The sequence below is a fragment of the Typopeltis vanoorti genome, chromosome 4 (assembly GCF_054136105.1).
Source record: "Typopeltis vanoorti isolate ZY-2024b chromosome 4, IOZ_Tvanoo_1.0, whole genome shotgun sequence".
NCBI lineage: Eukaryota > Metazoa > Arthropoda > Arachnida > Uropygi > Thelyphonidae > Typopeltis > Typopeltis vanoorti.
The window spans coordinates 170463883-170482653 of record NC_143552.1 but is presented as its reverse complement, the minus strand read 5'-3'; the positions used below and the strand labels follow the sequence as shown (position 1 = coordinate 170482653).

The window sequence follows — 18771 nt, the reverse complement described above, 5'->3', positions numbered from 1 at the left end:
AGTACAAAGAGCAGGTTAGGAAGATGATTCATTGGTATTTAGCCATGATATTAGCCAATCAAGCTAAGAAAAATCCTAATATTTCTGTCAATATATGGCAAGTAGCAGTAAATATGACCATGGAAGAATGATACTAGTTGATGCACATTGAAGTATTCAATGTGAAGTTTGTCAGTGAAGCTGGAGTATAGAGGGCATGGTGGATGAGGGACTAATGATGTATGAGCAGGATGCATATAAGGAATTAAATAAACTTGATGTTAATAAGAAGTAGGAAATAATATATCTAAAAATGTCTTCAAGGAATGGTCTAGGAAATTAATGCACCTTTTGCACACTTGTTTATCATTATTCTTAAAATTCACATGCTAACACAAGAAGATGAAAAATAAAATTATTAAAAACCCTGTATAAAAAAATTAGAAATCGTTTTTGGTGGCATTAGGTAATAGAATACAGGCTACTGCAAGAGGCCAGTGGGCTGACATAGATTGGAAGGAGGAAAGTATCACATGGTAGAAACAAAATGGAATTTATACACTTATTGAGGAATAATTACTTGAGACAAATGTGATGGGGAGGAACTCGGGATACAAGAGTGTTGGATCTTGTTACAGGAACAGAAGACCTGTCCATTAATAAGGTGACTGCATCACCTTCAATTGGGGAAAGTGATTATGTGTTCTTGACTTGAAATGCCAGGAATATTAGGAATTTGTGACATTAAATTTGTGACATGTGGGTTTGTGACATTAACTGACTCAGTCGCTGAAGATTGTTGGTATCAATAAAACAGTTAACTGAGGAGAAAGATGGTCTGGCAGGGACAAAAATCAAAAGGTATAGCATATTTAGGCAGGACAAAGAAGGTAAATGGGGTGGTGAAGTGTTACTCATAACAGAAATGACACTATGGCTTAGTATATGGTGTGAAATAGAAGTTTATAGGACAAGATATTTAGTGGAATGCTGCTACAGACCAGGAATTATACATAGTGATGAGCAGGAAATATTTTGCCAAATTAATTTGGCAAGTACAAAGTGAGTGATCATTATAAAGAACTTCAACTATAGATAGCAATATGAACTGGGCAGAGGAAGTAGCATATAATAATAAGGGAAGTGGATTATTGGATTTCTTGAGGAACAAAAGTCTCAGACAGCATGTGGTGGAGGGAACACAATGATTAAGTGTTTTGGACTTGGTCATAGCACCAGAGGATCTGAATGTGACTGAGATGTCATACTTGCCCCCACTGGGTAACTTTGAGAGTGAATAGGAATGTAGAAGTATCTATGTAGAATGAATTTATATGAAGGAAGTTTATTTTGCACTGGGTTAGACTATAATAAATTTATAATAAATTTAGTTTAATCCTTTATCCAAGTGTGAGCAAACAAAGTTTGCGCCTGAAAGTATCTTCAGGACTGGGGTAAGGTGGTACAATCTTGTACCACCTTACCCCAGTCCTGAAGATACTTTCAGGCGCAAACTTTGTTTGCTCACACTTGGATAAAGGATTAAACTAAATTTATTATACTCTAACCAAGTGAAAAATAAACTTTCAACATCTTTCTCTAAATCCAGAGTAATTTATTAAAAAAGGGTGGCACACCATTTGGCAACTCCTATAGGTAGAGATGACCTGCTAATGCTTCTGCCTGGTATCTCAACTTGGGCCTGGCTCCCACTGAAGAGACCTCAATAAAGGTCGAAACTAGTCTGGGTAGTGGCCCTTCCCTTAATGCATAACATTATACATAACCACAAGGAGATGTGTTTTGCATTATGGGAGATACTGAGATTAGGAGTAATGTTAGCTTGCTCCACCTTTGCAACAAGTTGCCCAGTGTTGTACCACCTTACCCCAGTCCACACTTTCAGGTGCAAACTTTGTTTGCTCACACTTGGATAAAAAATTAAACTAAATTTATTAAACACCAGGATATTTACGATTATGATGTCTAGGTTTTGGATGGCTCACAAGGGAGCAGATTTTAGGAAGACGAGTAAATAAAGTTCTTATGTTGTATTTTCTAAGAACCTTGGCTAATTTGGTGAGACAGAGCTTACGTATGGAATAGAAATATTACCTTTTACACTAATAGTTTTCTTCATTACGGCAACCGAGAGGATTAAATTGGAAATTATCAGTAGTTTTCTGAGATTAAAAATTTATTTGAAAAGTAGAGTTAAGAAAATTGAATTTTTTATTAAGCTCTATCTTGTCATCGAGAAGAGCTTGAGCACGATGTCCTAGAGTAGAAATGATTCCAAACTTCTGAGGAGGATAATGATGGAAATGACCATGGAGATATCAGTTAGTGTGTGCAGGTTTTCTCTAAATCGAGATTTTAAGTTTCTCTGAGGAAGGGGTCAGTTTTGACATCCAAAAAAGGAAGAGAACGATTAGCTTCAAACTCCGCTGTAAATTTTATGTTTTGGTGTTGACTATATAGATATTCAAGGAAGTCCAGGAGAGAATCATGGCCATGGCTCCAAGTCAGGAAAATGTTGTCAATATATCTTTTCCAAATTCTTGGTTTTAAAGGATACGAAGAGATGGATTTAACTTCCAGATCTTCTTGATTGATGTTAGCAAGTACAGAAGGCAACGGATTACCCATTGCAAGACCAAGATTCTGTTTATAAATGGTATTCTGAGTTGATGCAATAAGTAAGTAAGGCCATGCTCTATTTAGATAATTTATCCTTGAGTAGAACAAGAACTTCATCTGTAGGAACATTGGTGAATAAGGAGAATATGTCAAAGCTTGCCATGATTTCATCTTCCTTAATAATGATATATTTTATACATGATAAGAAATCCGCAGAGTTTTTAATAAAGGACGATGACTTACCGGTAAAACATTTGAGAGATTTTGCTAGATATCTGGAAAGGTTTTATGTTAGAGAGTCAATTTCTTCAACAATAGGTCTAAGTGGGGTATTTTACTTGTGAATTTTAAGAAGCCAGTATAATCGTGGAATAAGCGGATGGAGAGAACGAAGAGAAAGGCGAATGTTTCGCGGTAGTTCTCAGTAAATTGTTGGTCCGGTTTTAGAGTTCACAAGTTGGATCTCTCTCTCAAGGATCGAGTAAGTGTTACTCCGTAACAATTCCATCATCTTATTTTGATATTCATGAATGATAAGAACAGTTATGGTGTTGCCTTTATCCGCAGGTAGAATAATTATATTTTTGTTGTTTTGTAACTTCTTAACAGCTGCACGTTCTGATGAAGAAATATTGTCTATAGGGAGGGAGATTGGCATTATTGATGATGAAAATGGATTCAATGCAGAGTAGGTTTGCCTCTTGGGTAGGAAGAAAGGTAGTAGCTTTTTCTATCTTAGTAAGTAATAATTCTTTCGGAATAGATCTAGGAGATAAAATGAAAGTCTAGGAGATAAGTCTAGATAAGTATCTTGTCCACATAATTATCTTATCTTGTCCAGATAAGTCTAGGAGATAAATATCCTGGTGTTTACAAGATCTGGTGCAACTATGACATACCTTACTTTGGCCAAACAGAGAAGTCAATCGAGTTACCCATTGAGGAGCACAAGAGAGACATCACTTACAAGAGAATGCAAGCCAGTGTTTTGTCTAGTCATGTTCTATTCTTAGCTAATTCAAATGAAGAAAACCCTAGCCATACAGTCCTATGGGATAAGTCTAATAACATTTTCGCGCGCCATGATGAAGTAGAAAGAAAGATAATAGAATCAAAAGAAATCATTCTCAATCCCCTACATCTCAATAGCAACCTGAATTACAACCTTTCAGACTGTCACTCTGCTGTGATCAAATACTGACACTCACAAGATGCTATACGTATGCATATGCCCAACAATGAAGTCAACGAGGAAGCAATTTTGAATGAGCAGACGTCAACGTTGAAATATATATATACACTAATTTTTTCCATGTTGTTTACAGTTATTTCTTCTATGTGTTTTTTATTGGTGATTTCTTTTTTGATGTGCACCTGACGAAGGCTGATACATGCTGAAACTAGTTGTGTAGTAGTAATAAACTTTGTTTTCATTTCTCTCAGTTCTAGTCATTCAATCTTTTTATAAAAAAATATATGAGCCTGTGTAGCTCAGTGGATGTGGCATTTGCACACCATGGCGCTTGGCCACACAAAAGAAGACTTGGTTTTGAGTCTAGTCTGCAACTAGAGGAAATTTTTCTAAGCCTTTTTTTGACCGGTTCCCAAGTTAGTCAATCTCTGGCACGGGGGAAAATGGGTTTTTCTACCGGAAACTCGGGTTTTTCGTCCCCTAAACTCAAGAAAATCGACCGTAGAAGCCACATTATTTTCAGACATCAAATATGAGTGTTAGAGTTAGGGATCACGAGATGGCAGCACATGTAGAGCTGTCTCTCTTCACTGCGTGCCACTTAATTAGTGATAGCCTTGGGTTAACTATTTCTGATTAGGTACCAGTGGAGATTGATCTGCCCACTCAGTCTCCAAAAGTTAGATAGCACTAAAAATGGCCTCCCCTGCTTCCTGTATATATGGGAATAAAAAGGTATTAGTTGATATATATACACACACACACACACACATATATACATATATACACAGAGAGAGAGAGCCTCTGTAGCTCAGTCAGTATAGAAGAGGCCCTTTGTCGGAAAGACCTGGGCTCGATTCCCGTCAGTGACGTGGAAAACCTCTATTTGGTCTCTTTCGACTAAAGGTGAGTTAGCCAGTCTCATACAGAAGTAGAGTTTTTCACCCAGAAACTTAGGTTTTACCTCCCTCAGAACAGGCAAACCAGCCCTTCTACAGACACAGGACACCTCCAGGAATAAGGAGTAACCAACCTATTTCATAGGATTTCATAATATAATAAATTTAGTTTAATCCTTTATCCAAGTGTGAGTAAACAAAGTTTGCACCTGAAAGTATCTTCAGGACTGGGGTAAGGTGGTACAACACCAGGACGACTCCTTGCAAAGGTGGAGTAAGCTACCAACACTCCTATCTCAGTATCTCCCATAATGCAAAACACATCTCCTTGCGGATATGTCTAATGTTATGCATTAAGAGAAGGGCCACTACCCAGACTAGTTTCGACCTTTATTGAGGTCTCTTCAGTGGGAGCCAGGCCCAAGTGGAGATACCAGTCAGAAGCATCCAAGTGTGAGCAAACAAAGTTTGCGCCTGAAAGTATCTTCAGGACTGGGGTAAGGTGGTATAACTGAACTGAAATCCCACTGAAGAGACCTCAATAAAGGTCGAAACTAGTCTGGGTAGTGGCCCTTCCCTTAATGCATAACATTAGACATATCCGCAAGGAGATGTGTTTTGCATTATGGGAGATACTGAGATGATAAGAGTGTTGGTAGCTTGCTCCACCTTTGCAAGGAGTCGTCCTGGTGTTGCACCACCTTACCCCAGTCCTGAAGATACTTTCAGGTGCAGACTTTGTTTGCTTACACTTGGATAAAGGATTAAACTAAATTTATTATATTCTAACCAAGTGAAAAATAAACTTTCAACATCTTTCTCTAAACTCTAGTTGGAGACTTTTGTCCTAGGCCTTTACCGAGGACACTTTTCTCTGCATCAGAAAGAATATAAGTTGATTTGTTAATTACAACTTTGTCAGGATAGAGGTGTGGTTTTAAGGAAGTCAAATTACTTTGTGTTTTTTAAGGGCTTCGAATATTTTGATAAGTTTCAATTTATTGTAATTTTGAATTTTGGCGGCTTGAGATTCACTTCTCACTCTAATAAGATTCCAACTGTCACTACTTAGAGATTGTTCAATATACTGATTGTTCAATCAGTATATTGAAAAGATTGAATGACTAGAACCGAGAGAAATGAAAAAAGTTTATTAGTACTACACAACCAGTTTCAGCTTATATCAGCCTTCATCAGGTGCACATGAAAAAAGAAATAACCAGTAAAAAACACACAGAGGAAATAACTGTAAACAACATGGAAAAATTAGTGTATATATATTTCAACGTTGAAGTCTGCGCATTCAAAATTGTTCCCTCATTGACTTCATTGTTGGGCGTATGCATCCGTATAGCATCTCGTGAACGCCAGTATTTGACCACAGCAGAGTGACAGTCTGAAAGGTTGTAATTCAGGTTGCTGTTGAGATGTAGGGGGTTGAGAATGATTTCTTTTGATTTTATTATCTTTCTTTCTACTTCATCATGGCAACAGAAAATGTTATTAGACTTATCCCATAGGACTGTATGGCTAGGGTTATACGCACACATAATTGAAATATCAGTACCAGGACAGAGTCGGATGACAACAAAGAAAATGAAAAAATTACAAAGTATTGTGATTTGCAAGTCGAAGTTGAACGAATCTGGTAAAAGAAAACTAAAGTTCTTCCCATAATAATAGGTGCTTTAGGCGCCATCCCTAAAACATTGAAAAAACATCTAGAAGCACTCGAGTTAGATGGATTAAAAATTGGGCAGCTGCAAAAGGTAACTTTGTTCGGCACAGCTTTCATATTCAGAAAGTATTTTCACAATTCATGGGCCCTTGGGTAGGGCTTGAATTAGTGGAATATAGCCAGCCTTTTACTTAAGACTGAGGAAGCAAATCAAGCTTTGATGAATTATATATATGTGTGTGTGTGTGTGTGTGTGTGTGTGTGTGTGTGTGTGTGTGTGTGTGTGTGTGTGTGTGTGTGTGTGTGTGTGTGTGTGTGTGTGTTTATGTATGTATGTATATATGTTGTTTTTTTTCATTCCACTTATAAGGCTGACAACACTTATCATTTCTTACATTTGAGACATAGATGTTCTAGTACTTTACCTGCAATATTATTAATAACTGGATGTATAAATGTTACAAACATTGTCAACTATAGCCTGACCACAGAAGGGAAAGCTGTCGTTGGCAAACTGCCAAGAAGAGTCAATTAATGTTGAAGGGGAGAAAGAAATATGGCGATGTATGAATTGGTCACCAACACGTGAAATCACGTGCTTTATATGTAAATTTTTCCAGCTGTTATACAAGCAAAATGGTTACCACTTTAAAAACTATAATGATCATAAAAGAGAAGTTAATTTTCCAACATGTAATAATAAACACTCATACCACAATACGAATTGATTACCCTATTATCGGAATGGATTCTCCTTCTTTTGACATGCGCAGACGTGTCGAAGGGTCTCATATCTGTGGGCTTACTATATCAAACTTTTAACTATGTTCTCTAAGAATTGCAGTTGTCTGGAAGACAACAATGCAAGACAATTAAATGACCTGCACTTGCTCCCATATACTGAATATGAGAAATCATAAACTGGCATCTTGAAGCATCATGTTAAACAGAGTAAACAAATTTGCAAAAGCACTCAAAATTCATTAAACAGAATATTTTAACAGCACTCACAGAAACAAAAGCTACTACAACTGAACATCCTATCCCAATGGCTTTAACAGGCCCTTAAGGCCCACAACCTTCCAAGCATGCTCGGATTTCATAACCGAAATACGAGGATAGAATGGTCACTCCTATGCCTCAAGGTATTCTAGGCTGTATCCCTGTGTGTTCACGGGGCCAATTTGACTGCCTGTAGGATGAAAAACACCAGATAAACTGGCGGAAAAAAACCCTACTGCCTGCGCCCAAGACCGGCTAACTTGGCTATGGCTGAGGAAGATCCTTCAGCTCCTCACGTCTCCGACGGGAACTGAACCTAGGACACTCCTTCCCCAGGCATATGGTTGCGAAGCGCTAAGCCACTAGGCTAACCGTGCAGATACACAACTGAACAGCGTATCACTAATTATTTCATTAAAAAGAACTACTTATCTGTCTGGAGCTGTAACAGCATCCTGTATGCAATGCATTCTATACTGATATTTAATAAGTAGCACTGGTCTTATTATTAAAAGATAATCAGAACAAATACTTCATAAAGATGAGCCAAAGAAACAGAATTATGGCTCTGAACTTTATATGAATATCATCCTATAATGTAACAAGCATAACATAAACTTAAAATTCCTGGCCATTTTCCCCTTTAATTAATGCCACAACAAGGAATAACCATATTGGAATCAAGATAGCAGATGTCTCTTATTACACTGAATGAAAAAAAAAAAAAATTATTTAATAAAAATAATGCCTTCCTTGTGCCTTCCATACAATGTATTTTTTTCACATGGCATTACATACTTAAACTGTGCATACCTTCTCACTTGCTTTACCTCTGCTTTACTTGTTAATTTGCAGGAATTTTATTTGGTGCTCAATTAAATTAAAATCTCCTTTAGTACTTGTTGAGAATGGATGAAAATGGTTGAAGATGGAACAATCGATTGTAAACCGAAGGCAATTTAATAAAGAAATAATTACTGAGACTTTTATATTATAATTCCTAATAAAGGAATTTGATTTATTTGCAATACAAATAAATTAAATATGCAATATTTCATTTATATATTTTAGGATTGTTATAAAGCTCCTATATTCTAAAAGGATACAAGTAATAAAATAAGCCAAGAAAGAAGTGATAATTTTGCTAAAGTAATTTAGCCAAAATAGTCATACATACAGCTGTGGCAAAATACTGGGAGTCTGAAGAAAACACACACAAAATAATTGCTGATTTTGTCATTTCAAACTTAAATCCTGGAGTATCATGCATTGAGGGCACATCTTGGATAATTATATCCCCATTCGATAGTCCAATTGCTGAAAAAAATCAGTTTGAACATCAGTGAAATGATACTGCCTATGTGTAGATGCTAAAGAGCAATGTAAAAATTCAGTTGTGTATAAAAACAAAGAATTCATACTGATTAATTAAGTTCAATTCTGATTTACTAATCGCAAAACATCTTTATTTATAAGAATAATTAAACATTTGTGAAAAATGGACAGTGTTTCTCGGTCATTGTTAAGATATGGGGTAACAGTTTCTACCTCAGTTGGGAATATATTAGGAATGTGGAGAGAGGTATATATGAATTTTAAAAACATATTCAAAATCTAAGTTAGTGAGAGGATTTTATCAGATTAAACCAGAGGGGATTATAAAAAGAGTAGAAGGTGAGAAGGGAAGAACCAGATGTCATCCCTGGAAGTTATGTAAAGGTGTGGTGAAGAGGAGTGTGAGGAGTAGATTTTTTACATGGAGAATTGTCAGTGAATGGAACTCATTACTAGAATATGTTGTTAATGCAAGGAGTGTTAAGGATTTTAAGATTCTATATGATAAATATGTTGTCAGTTGAATGAACCAACAACATTATAAATTGTATTCATAAAGACTATTCCCACCCTTATCATACCCAGATGGCTCTATTGCATCATCACCTACAGAAAAAGCCAATCTTCTGGCTTTACACTTTGCTTCCAATGCATGCATATAAAGATGTTTTGAAAATGGTAAATGTCCACAACCATTCCAGACATCCAACATGCAATGCCCCTATATCCTTTTGCCAGGATGATATCAGAAAATATACTGTCCAAATTAGACACAAAAAAGTCTCCTGGCCCTGATGGCACTCCCCCCAATTGTCCTGAAAATTTGTGCACCAGAACTGACTCCTATCCTATGTCACCTATATATACTCTCTTACTCCACTGGAATCTATCCCACAAACTGGAAATTGGCCTATATTCAACGCATTTCCAAGAAGGGTGACAAGCCACTGCCTTCCAACTACTGAGTATCTCGCTTACCTCTGTCCTGTCTAAAGTAATGGAAAAAATCATCATTTCCCAACTCCAACAATACCTTGAAGACACCATCTAATAAACGATTGCCAGTATGGATTCCATCACTGCCAATCAACAGGAGATCTGCTCACATATGTCACCCATCTCTGGACAAATGTCATGGAGAAGTTTGGTGAATCTCAAGTGGTTGCACTTGATATCTCCAAAGCCATTGACCAGGTCGGGCACAAAGGCTTGTTAAGCAAACTACAATCATTTGGTCTGGCTAATAAAACCCAGTTCTGTCCTATTTCCCATAAGAAAGAATCATTTTTCCCAGTATTCTTTTTGATGATATCCAAATTTCCACAATTTGATATTTCCCTTCTTGGAATTACCCTAACATCAACCCTCTCCTGGCATAAACACCTCACAACTACTGGATCCTCAGCTTCAAAATGCTACGATTTCTCTTTTGCTCAAGACATTACTTCACCCCTGAACAGCTGTTAACATTATACAAATTACAAATCCGTCCAGCTATTGAATATTGCTCCCACATATAGGGTGGGGGGCCCCTAAAAGCTCCCTCAAAATGCTTGCCTTAATACGGAGGAGAGCAATTCTTGTAGAAAGTGTAATATTTTTTTAGACTATGAGTTAATGAATGCAGAACAGACTGAAGAAATGAAAGTTAGTGCAGATGAAAGAAACGGAACAAAAGCTAATCAGACAGAGAGAAAGAAAGAGTGAAAGAACACAAGAACAAAGAAGTGGATCTTATAATATTATTATTATTACATGACAACTCCAGGAAATCCAGAGACTCAAAGGGAGGGACCCTACTCTACAACTCTCTGTCTCCATCACTCAATCCACCAACTATAACGAATCACAACTACCATCATCATCATCTACAAGAACGGCATCTACCACCGACCACCACCACTAGTATTTTCACAGACAATCATAAACATCCATGCCCACAGCAGTGGAATTCGAACCCACAGCCTTTTGGCTGGAGAGCAGAAACGCTAACCACTTTGCCAACCAGGCTGGCCTGGTTAGCGTATATTCCAGCAATTTCACTCTCTGTTTCACCTGTAGTCTTGTTGACAATTGTTCTGTTGCATATTACTTCCATTTCCTCGTATATATTTCCTTTTGCTCTCTTTTCATTTACTTCCACTTCTTCATTCTTGCATTCTTTCACTTCCTCAGACTGAGGGAGTGAAAGAACACAAGAATGAAGAAGTGGAAGTAAGTGAAAAGAGAGCAAAAGGAAGTATGTATAAGTAAATGTAAGTAATGTGTGGCAGAACGAGAGACAGTGAACAATAGAAGTGACAGAGAGTGAAATTGCTGCATACAAGATTTGAAGAAAGAGTTATTCAAAATGAAATGAGAAACATACAGAGTGATATTAGACATTTAGAGAAAACAAATGAAAGTGTGCAAAAGAACAGAATGAAATTAAAGGGGGGGGGGGGTAAAAGAGGTGATGAGTGATTCAAGAATAGCAGCATATGGAGATTCCATAAGGTGTGCTATCCAGGAGGGAGAATGAATAAAATAATTCATAAGAAAGATTCCGGTAATTGGACCACATGTTTATTACGATAGATAACAATAAAAAACAACCCGACAAGTTTCGTAAGTCGTATGACTTACATCTTCAGGGGTCAAAGGTAACTAAAAGTTAAAACATACGAAATGAGAAATTACTCAAAATAGTTCATTCTATGCATAATAAAATTAGTTTAATCCTTTTTCCAAGTGTGAGCAAACAAAGTTTGCGCCTGAAAGTATCTTCAGGACTAAAAAAGGGTGGCACACCATTTGGCAACTCCTATAGGCAGAGATGACCTGCTACTGCTTCTGCCTGGTATCTCCACTCGGGCCTGGCTCCCACTGAAGAGACCTCAATAAAGGTCGAATCTAGTCTGGGTAGTGGCCCTTCCCTTAATGCATAACATTAGACATATCTGCAAGGAGATGTGTTTTGCATTATGGGAGATACTGAGATAGGAGTGTTGGTAGCTTGCTCCACCTTTGCAACGAGTTGCCCTGGTGTTGTACCACCTTACCCGAGTCCTGAGGATACTTTCAGGTACAAACTTTGTTTGCTCACACTTGGAAAAAGGATTAAACTAATTTTATTATACTCTAACCAAGTGAAAAATAAACTTTCAACTTCATTCTATGCAGTTGTCTAACTGTTCATTAAATTGAATATCTGAATGTAGATTCAGTGCAATGCTAAGTTTGAACAATGCTGGATGATGCTGTCATGTTGTGTTGTTCACGTTCACATTGTCCGAGGCCTGATTTGGGTATATTTTTTATCAATGCTGACCAAACGTGGTGTAGAATTAGTCCCTGGTTTTTGTTGCATTGCATTGGAATTCTAAGCATGTTTATAGCTTCTTTAAATTTCCTTATGAAACAATTTTTTTCAATGTAAATTTATTTTATAGGGAAATTTAAAGAAGCTACAAACATGCTTAGAATTCCAACGCAATGCAACAAAAATCAGGGCCTAATTCTACACCAAGTTTGGTCAGCATTGATAAAAAATATACCCAAGTCAGACCTTGGACAATGTGAATGTGAACAACACAACGTGATGGCATCCAGCACTGTTCAAACTTAGCATTGCACTGAATCTACATTCGGATATGCAATTTAATGAACAGTTACATAACTGCATAGAATGAACTATTTTGAGTAATTTCTCATTTCGTGTGTTTTAACTTTTAGTTACCTTTGACCCCTGAAGATGTAAGTCATACAACTTACGAAATTTGTCGGGTTGTTTTTTATTGTTATTTATTGTAATAAACATGACTAATTATATGAAGAGCCAAAGGCTTCAATTCAGCGACATAACTTATTTAAGTTAAAGGGATATTACATCCCATATTGTTTCTTAGCTGAATGAGAAACTCAATGAGTTTTCATGCTGAATATAGAAACTATATAAAGTTCGGCGATTCCAAGCATAAGCAAATACCTGGATACTGCAGCAACTGACCCTTTAGGTAGTGCAAGCTGAGGCAACTCATATCAAAGGTGGAGCAAGCTCCGATCACTATTCTTGATATTTACCCATAATGTGAACTTAGCTCCTAGGAGCTATATTATTATTCTACATTATGAGAGAAGGTCACTACCCAGACCGGTTTCAACCTTTATTGAGGTCTCATCAGCAAGTAGGTAACCTAGTTAATAATAATTAACTACCTAGTTAGTGCAGTATCCAGGTATTTGCTTATGCTTGGAATCGCCGAACTTTATATAGTTTCTATATTCGGCATGAAAACTCTTTGAGTTTCTCATTCGGCTAAGAAACAATATGGGGGTAATAAACATTATTATTATTATTATTATTATTATTATTATTTGACACCTCCAGGGAGTCCAAAGACTCATCGTAGGAGGGCACCTACTTTACAACCCTCTGTCTCCAACACTCACTCCACCAACACCATCTGCCACCGACAACGACTTCCACAGACAATCACAAACATCCATGCCCACGGTGGGATTCAAACCCACAGCCTTTTGGCTGGAGAGCGGATACGCTAACCACTCGGCCAACCAGGCCGGAAAAACATGTGGTTCAATTACTGGAATCTTTCTTATGAACTGATATACCACAGAAACCTTTGCATACAAAATAATTAATATTTTTGATATGAGGAAGAAATGAGCAAGAGTGTTAGTGGCAGTTGTGGAAACAAATAATTTAAGTGGACATTTTTCATAGCATGGGGGGGGGGTAAAACAAGAGGAAATACTGGACATTGTTTAAGGGTTGTGTGAGCAGGGCCATATAAGGAGTAGGTTCTTTGCATGGAGAGTGGTTAGTATGGAATGCTTCACCTGACATTGTGGTAAATGCGTTTAAAGCACAGTGTGATAGGCTTTGTGTGTGTGTGTGTGCAAGTGTTTGCATCCTGCAATGAGTCTTTAGACTCCATGGAGGTCTGATATTATAATAACAATAACAATGATAACAATGGCATCCTTGATAACTCATATCCTGAGAGTGAATGATAACAAGTTCGGGATGACCTCAGGAATGGAGGGAGACCAGTTTGGTCATGAAAGAAAAGTGAAGACTATAGAAATAAAGAGGTGTATTGGAGATGGGGGCAGGGAATTGAAATCATGTTTTAAAACTTTGGTTAAAAAAACAGAAAATAAATATTGGTAAGGTGCAGAACTGGAAGAAAGTGGAGAAATGTCAATAGAAATTTAGGATAAAAAAAATAATCAGAACAGGAAGAAACTGGAAAGTATTGAAGTTGGTAAGAATAACTATAACAAGGAAAGTCGATGAAAATATAAGAAAAAAGATGTAATATGGTATGGTGATTCAATCATAACATTTGTGCTTGCAAACTGAGTCACTATTTTGAGTAGTTTATCCTTCGTGGGGTATATCAAAATTAAAGATATCACAAATACAATAGAAAAATAGAAAAAAGAGATGATAGCTCTTGTTGGTGAGCCTCCATAGCTTAGTCAGAATAGATGAAGCCCTTTGGTTGGAAAGACCAGAGTTTGATTCCAGTCCATGATGTGAGGAACCTTTATCTAGTGTCTTTTGACTAAAGGTAAGTTAGCCAGTCCCATAGCTCAGTCGGTACAGATGAAGCCCTTTGGTTGGAAAGAACTGGGTTTGATGTGAGGAACCTTTATCTAGTCACTTTCGATTAAAGGTAAGTCAGCTAGTCTCATATGGAGGCAGGGGATTTTTTCACCTGGAAGCTTGGGTTTTTCATCTACCAGAACAGGCAAACCGGGCCCATGAACACACACACACACACACACACACACACACACACACACACACACGGATTTACAGCCATGAATACTTACAAGAAGATGTGGAAGAGATAGGGTCCTCACCATATGTCGTTACGCCCATAATCAACCATGAATCACATCATGGTAGCCAACTCCTAAATAGGAGATGACACATGAAGGGAGTTCTTGTTGGAATTAATGATGTAAGTAATGACAAATATAGCATGAGAGAGAGGCTATGAAAGATCTGTTGAAAGAAATGAGAAAGTAAAGTGACAGAGTATGGATTGTTGGTTTACTACCAAGAGATAATAGCACTGAGTTAAGAATAAGAGATGATTATTATGTAGGCTGTATAGAAGAAATGGATGCGAGTTTTTTTGGATATATGGAGTGAGTATGATGGTGGAAAAGACTCGTATAAGGATGACCACCAATTCAATGGATTTAGCATCAGGGTCCTGGAAAAATTATTTAATGGGGTGAGACCTGATGCCATGATCCAGAAAAATTAGATTCCTCATGGGAGGAATAGTTAGAATATGGCGTAAGTTCAGCTATAGTATCTGTCCTATGAAGTGTCATCTTCATCCAGGAGAACAGCAGAAAATACTGGGAAGAAGGAAAAGAAACAGTGTTATCAATTGCAAAAGACACTCTAGGTTCCAATCCCAAAATAAACAAACAGTGGATAACCCAAGAAATCATAGCTACCATAGAAGAGAAAAGAGAGGCCAAGATACCTGTCAACCAACAAAACAATGAAGAGAATAGAGAAAAATACAGAGCACTAAAAAATAAAGTTCATAACCTATGCAAAAAAGCCAAAGAAAAATGGTTAGAAGAAAAAGCTAAGAAATGCCAAGAAGCATACCAACAAAACAACCTAAAAGTCTTCCATGATACTGTAAGAGAAATTACAAAGGAATTCTCAGCAAAAGCAGTAACAATGATAAACAACAAGTGACTGAAACCGTGAATATTGAATATATAAGAAAAATCTGGTCAAACCATTTTAAGACTATCTTCCACCAAGGAAACAAAACTACAATGCCAACAATAGAAGAAAATAATGATCACCCAAAAATTTTACAAGAAGAAGTTAGATATGCAATAAAACAGATCAAAAACAATAAAGCACCAGGCATTGATACTATCCCTACTGAACTGTGGTCATATGGAGGCAGCATATCAATAGAATATTTAACAACCCTATTCAATGTAGAAAGTATTTTACCTTGGGTATAATAAATGTTAAAGATACTAAGCAATTTTTACACCTGGTTTTACTCCATTTCCCAAGTAAGCAAACAGACAAACAAGTCAAGTTTATGCCTGCAAGTGTTGCAAGTCTAGCTGATCCTACAGGTAGTGCAAGACCAAGGCAACTCGTGGTAAAGGTGGTATAAGTTCTGATCACTAATCTTAATATTTAGCCTTAATGCCAAAACACATCTAGAGGAGATGTATGATATTTTGTATTAAAGGCAAGGGGGCCACCAATGGAGTAAAATGGAGTAAAACCAGGTTTAAAAATTGCTTGGTATCTTTAACAACCCTATTCAATAAAATACTACAAACAGGAGAGATCCCAGATGACTGGAGAACTGGAAAGATCATCCCAATATACAAGAAAGGAGACAAAAGAGACTGCAGAAATTACAGACCAATCAATTTACTCCCTCACACCTATAAAACATTCATAAGAATTATACAAAATAGATTAAAAAACATGTACGAAGAAATGATAGGCATAGAACAAGCTGGTTTCCGAGGAAACTATTCAACAATAGACCAAATTTTCACATTGCACCAACTAGCAGAGCTCAGTTGGGAAGACCATAAAGAACTATATTGCTGTTTTATGGACTTTAACACTTTCATTGCCAAGCTGAAAATTGGAATTTCGCGTGGTGGCCAAATTTTTTTTATTTTTTTATTTAGTTAGCGACGTCCACACGATAACGCGTGATCGGCCGTTTGGTGAGAACTCGCATCGCGTGATCGCGCGATATCATTCATTGCCAAGCTGAAAATTGGAATTTCATGTGGTGGCCAAATTTTTTATATTTTTTTATTTAGTTAGCGACGTCCATGCGATAACGCGTGATTGGCCGTTTGGTGAGAACTCGCATCGCGCGATATCGCGTGATTGGCAATGAACGTGTTAAACAAGCTTTCGATAACATCAACAGAGAAATCCTTCTTAAAATTCTACTAGAAAAAGCAATAGACAAATATATAATACAGTTTCTGATAAAATATTACTCTAAGACAAATGCAATAATTAAAAAGGACACACAACAGAACCCATAGAGATCCTTCTTGCAAGAACCCCAAATGAACTACAAAAGTTGATCAACAAGCTAAACGAAACCTGTAAAACATATGACATGACAATAAATATACAAAAGACAAAAGTGATGAAAATAGAGAGGAACAGAACTACCATCTCAGCCACCCTAAACGGAGAACAAATAGAACAAGCAGACAACTTCGTATACCTTGGATCAAAACTAACAGAAACAATAGATGAACTCAAAACAATCAAACACAGAATAGCGATAGGATGGACCACCATGGGAAAATTACAGAAAATCTGGAAAACAAACAAGATATCTAAGCAAGCCAAAATCAAATTATATGAAGCAATAATTATACCAACAGTCATCTATGGAGCAGAAGCGTGGACAGTTAAAAAAAGAGAGGAGAAAAAACCTGGCATTTGAAATGAAATGCTTAAGAAAAATAAATAGAACAAGTTGGATAGAAAAGAAAACAAACATCACAGTCAGACAAGAACTATTGTATAAAAAGACAATAATAGAAAAAATTAGAAAACAATAACTGAGATGGTTTGGACACACCGTACACATGGACGCAGACAATTCCTAACGTCCTAATCAATACTTTTCCAACTGAAAAAAGAAGACCCGGAAGACCAAGAATTACCTGGATGAAATTAATAAAGAATATCTCGGGATGCAGAACATATAAGGAACTTTTTCGAACAGCAAGGAATAGAGAAGACTGGAAGATCCTGCTCAAGAGAAGACTCAACCCGCTTATACGGAAGAGAAGAAGAAGAAAGATCTCTACCTGAAATCCATCATGTACAGTAGAAAGATAAGATGATAAGGCTCTAAACTCTTCCAACTCATGACCAGTTTGCCTATTTTGAGTGACAAAAAACCTGAGTTTCCAGGAAAATAACTTCAACTCCATGTGAGACCAGCTAAACTCACCATTTGATTGAAACCACCAGATAAACATTCTCATGTCATGAAAGAATCAAACTCAGGTCTTTCCAACTAAATTATGAAGGCACCAGCTATAGTATGCAAACATGATAATGATATGAATGCCACTAATAGAGGAAATCAGATTATAGATTTAAGTGTAAAAATTGCCAAGTGGTAATCAATTAGTTCTATACACAAATGACAGAAGTATCAGGAACAAAGGGGTTGAGTTTTTTGTGTAACTTATTATGCTGTAGCCAAAGTTTGTTGGAATTAGTGAAGCCTGGCTATCAGAGTCAGATGCTATAACTGGGATTGCATGTTAAAGGGTAGAGTATTTTTAGGAATGACAGAATAAATTGGAGAGGAATGTGAGGAGTACTATTAAGGTTATCAGATGACTTGAGTCCAATTAGGGTAAAAACTCCTAAAAACCAATAATGTTTTATGTAGCAGTGAGTTCACATCTATTTGGTGCACAGTGGAGGCTAACAGGATGAAATATATAGTAGAGTACTGCTACAGAGGAGGCAATTCAGCTGCCGAGGGAAATGAAACGCATCACCAAATTACCCTGATGGATACTAAATGAGTACTCATTACTGGTAACGGATATTTTCTAAACATTGATTGGGTAGAAAAGAAATCACGTGATAAGAATAAAGGAGAATTTCTTGAGTTGTTGCTAGACAACTTCCTTAAGTAGCATGTTTAAGAAGAAGTCAAGGTCAAAGAGTGCTAGATTTGATTGTGGCATCAGAAAGGGTCTCAGTCTCATTTAAGATTGTGACTATTTTACCACCAGTTGGTGAACAGTGATCATATCATACTGTTCCAGTATGATATGATCACTATAATAGCAAACTATATAGCCTATATGATAAGTGATGACTTATGTCTTCTAAGAGTGAGGGGCTTTAGAAGGCAATGACACTAATAGTTTTGAAAGCATATGGTGTGACGTAGAAGTGGCCAAGGCAGGATATTTAGTAGGTTGTTGCTACAAACCAAGGAGCACAGTGGGTGGGAAGCAGG

At 37.0% G+C, this 18771-nt stretch overlaps 1 protein-coding gene across 1 annotated transcript in view; it reads right to left on the bottom strand.

The window, feature by feature from the left end:
- The window catches only part of LOC150107842 (cilia- and flagella-associated protein 251-like), a 619793-nt gene that overhangs the window by 164384 nt on the left and 436638 nt on the right, over nt 1–18771 (bottom strand). The window contains exon 16 of the mRNA XM_090392197.1: nt 8568–8707. Coding sequence (XP_090248323.1) covers nt 8568–8707 — 140 coding nt within the window. The remainder of the gene's footprint in view (nt 1–8567; nt 8708–18771) is intronic.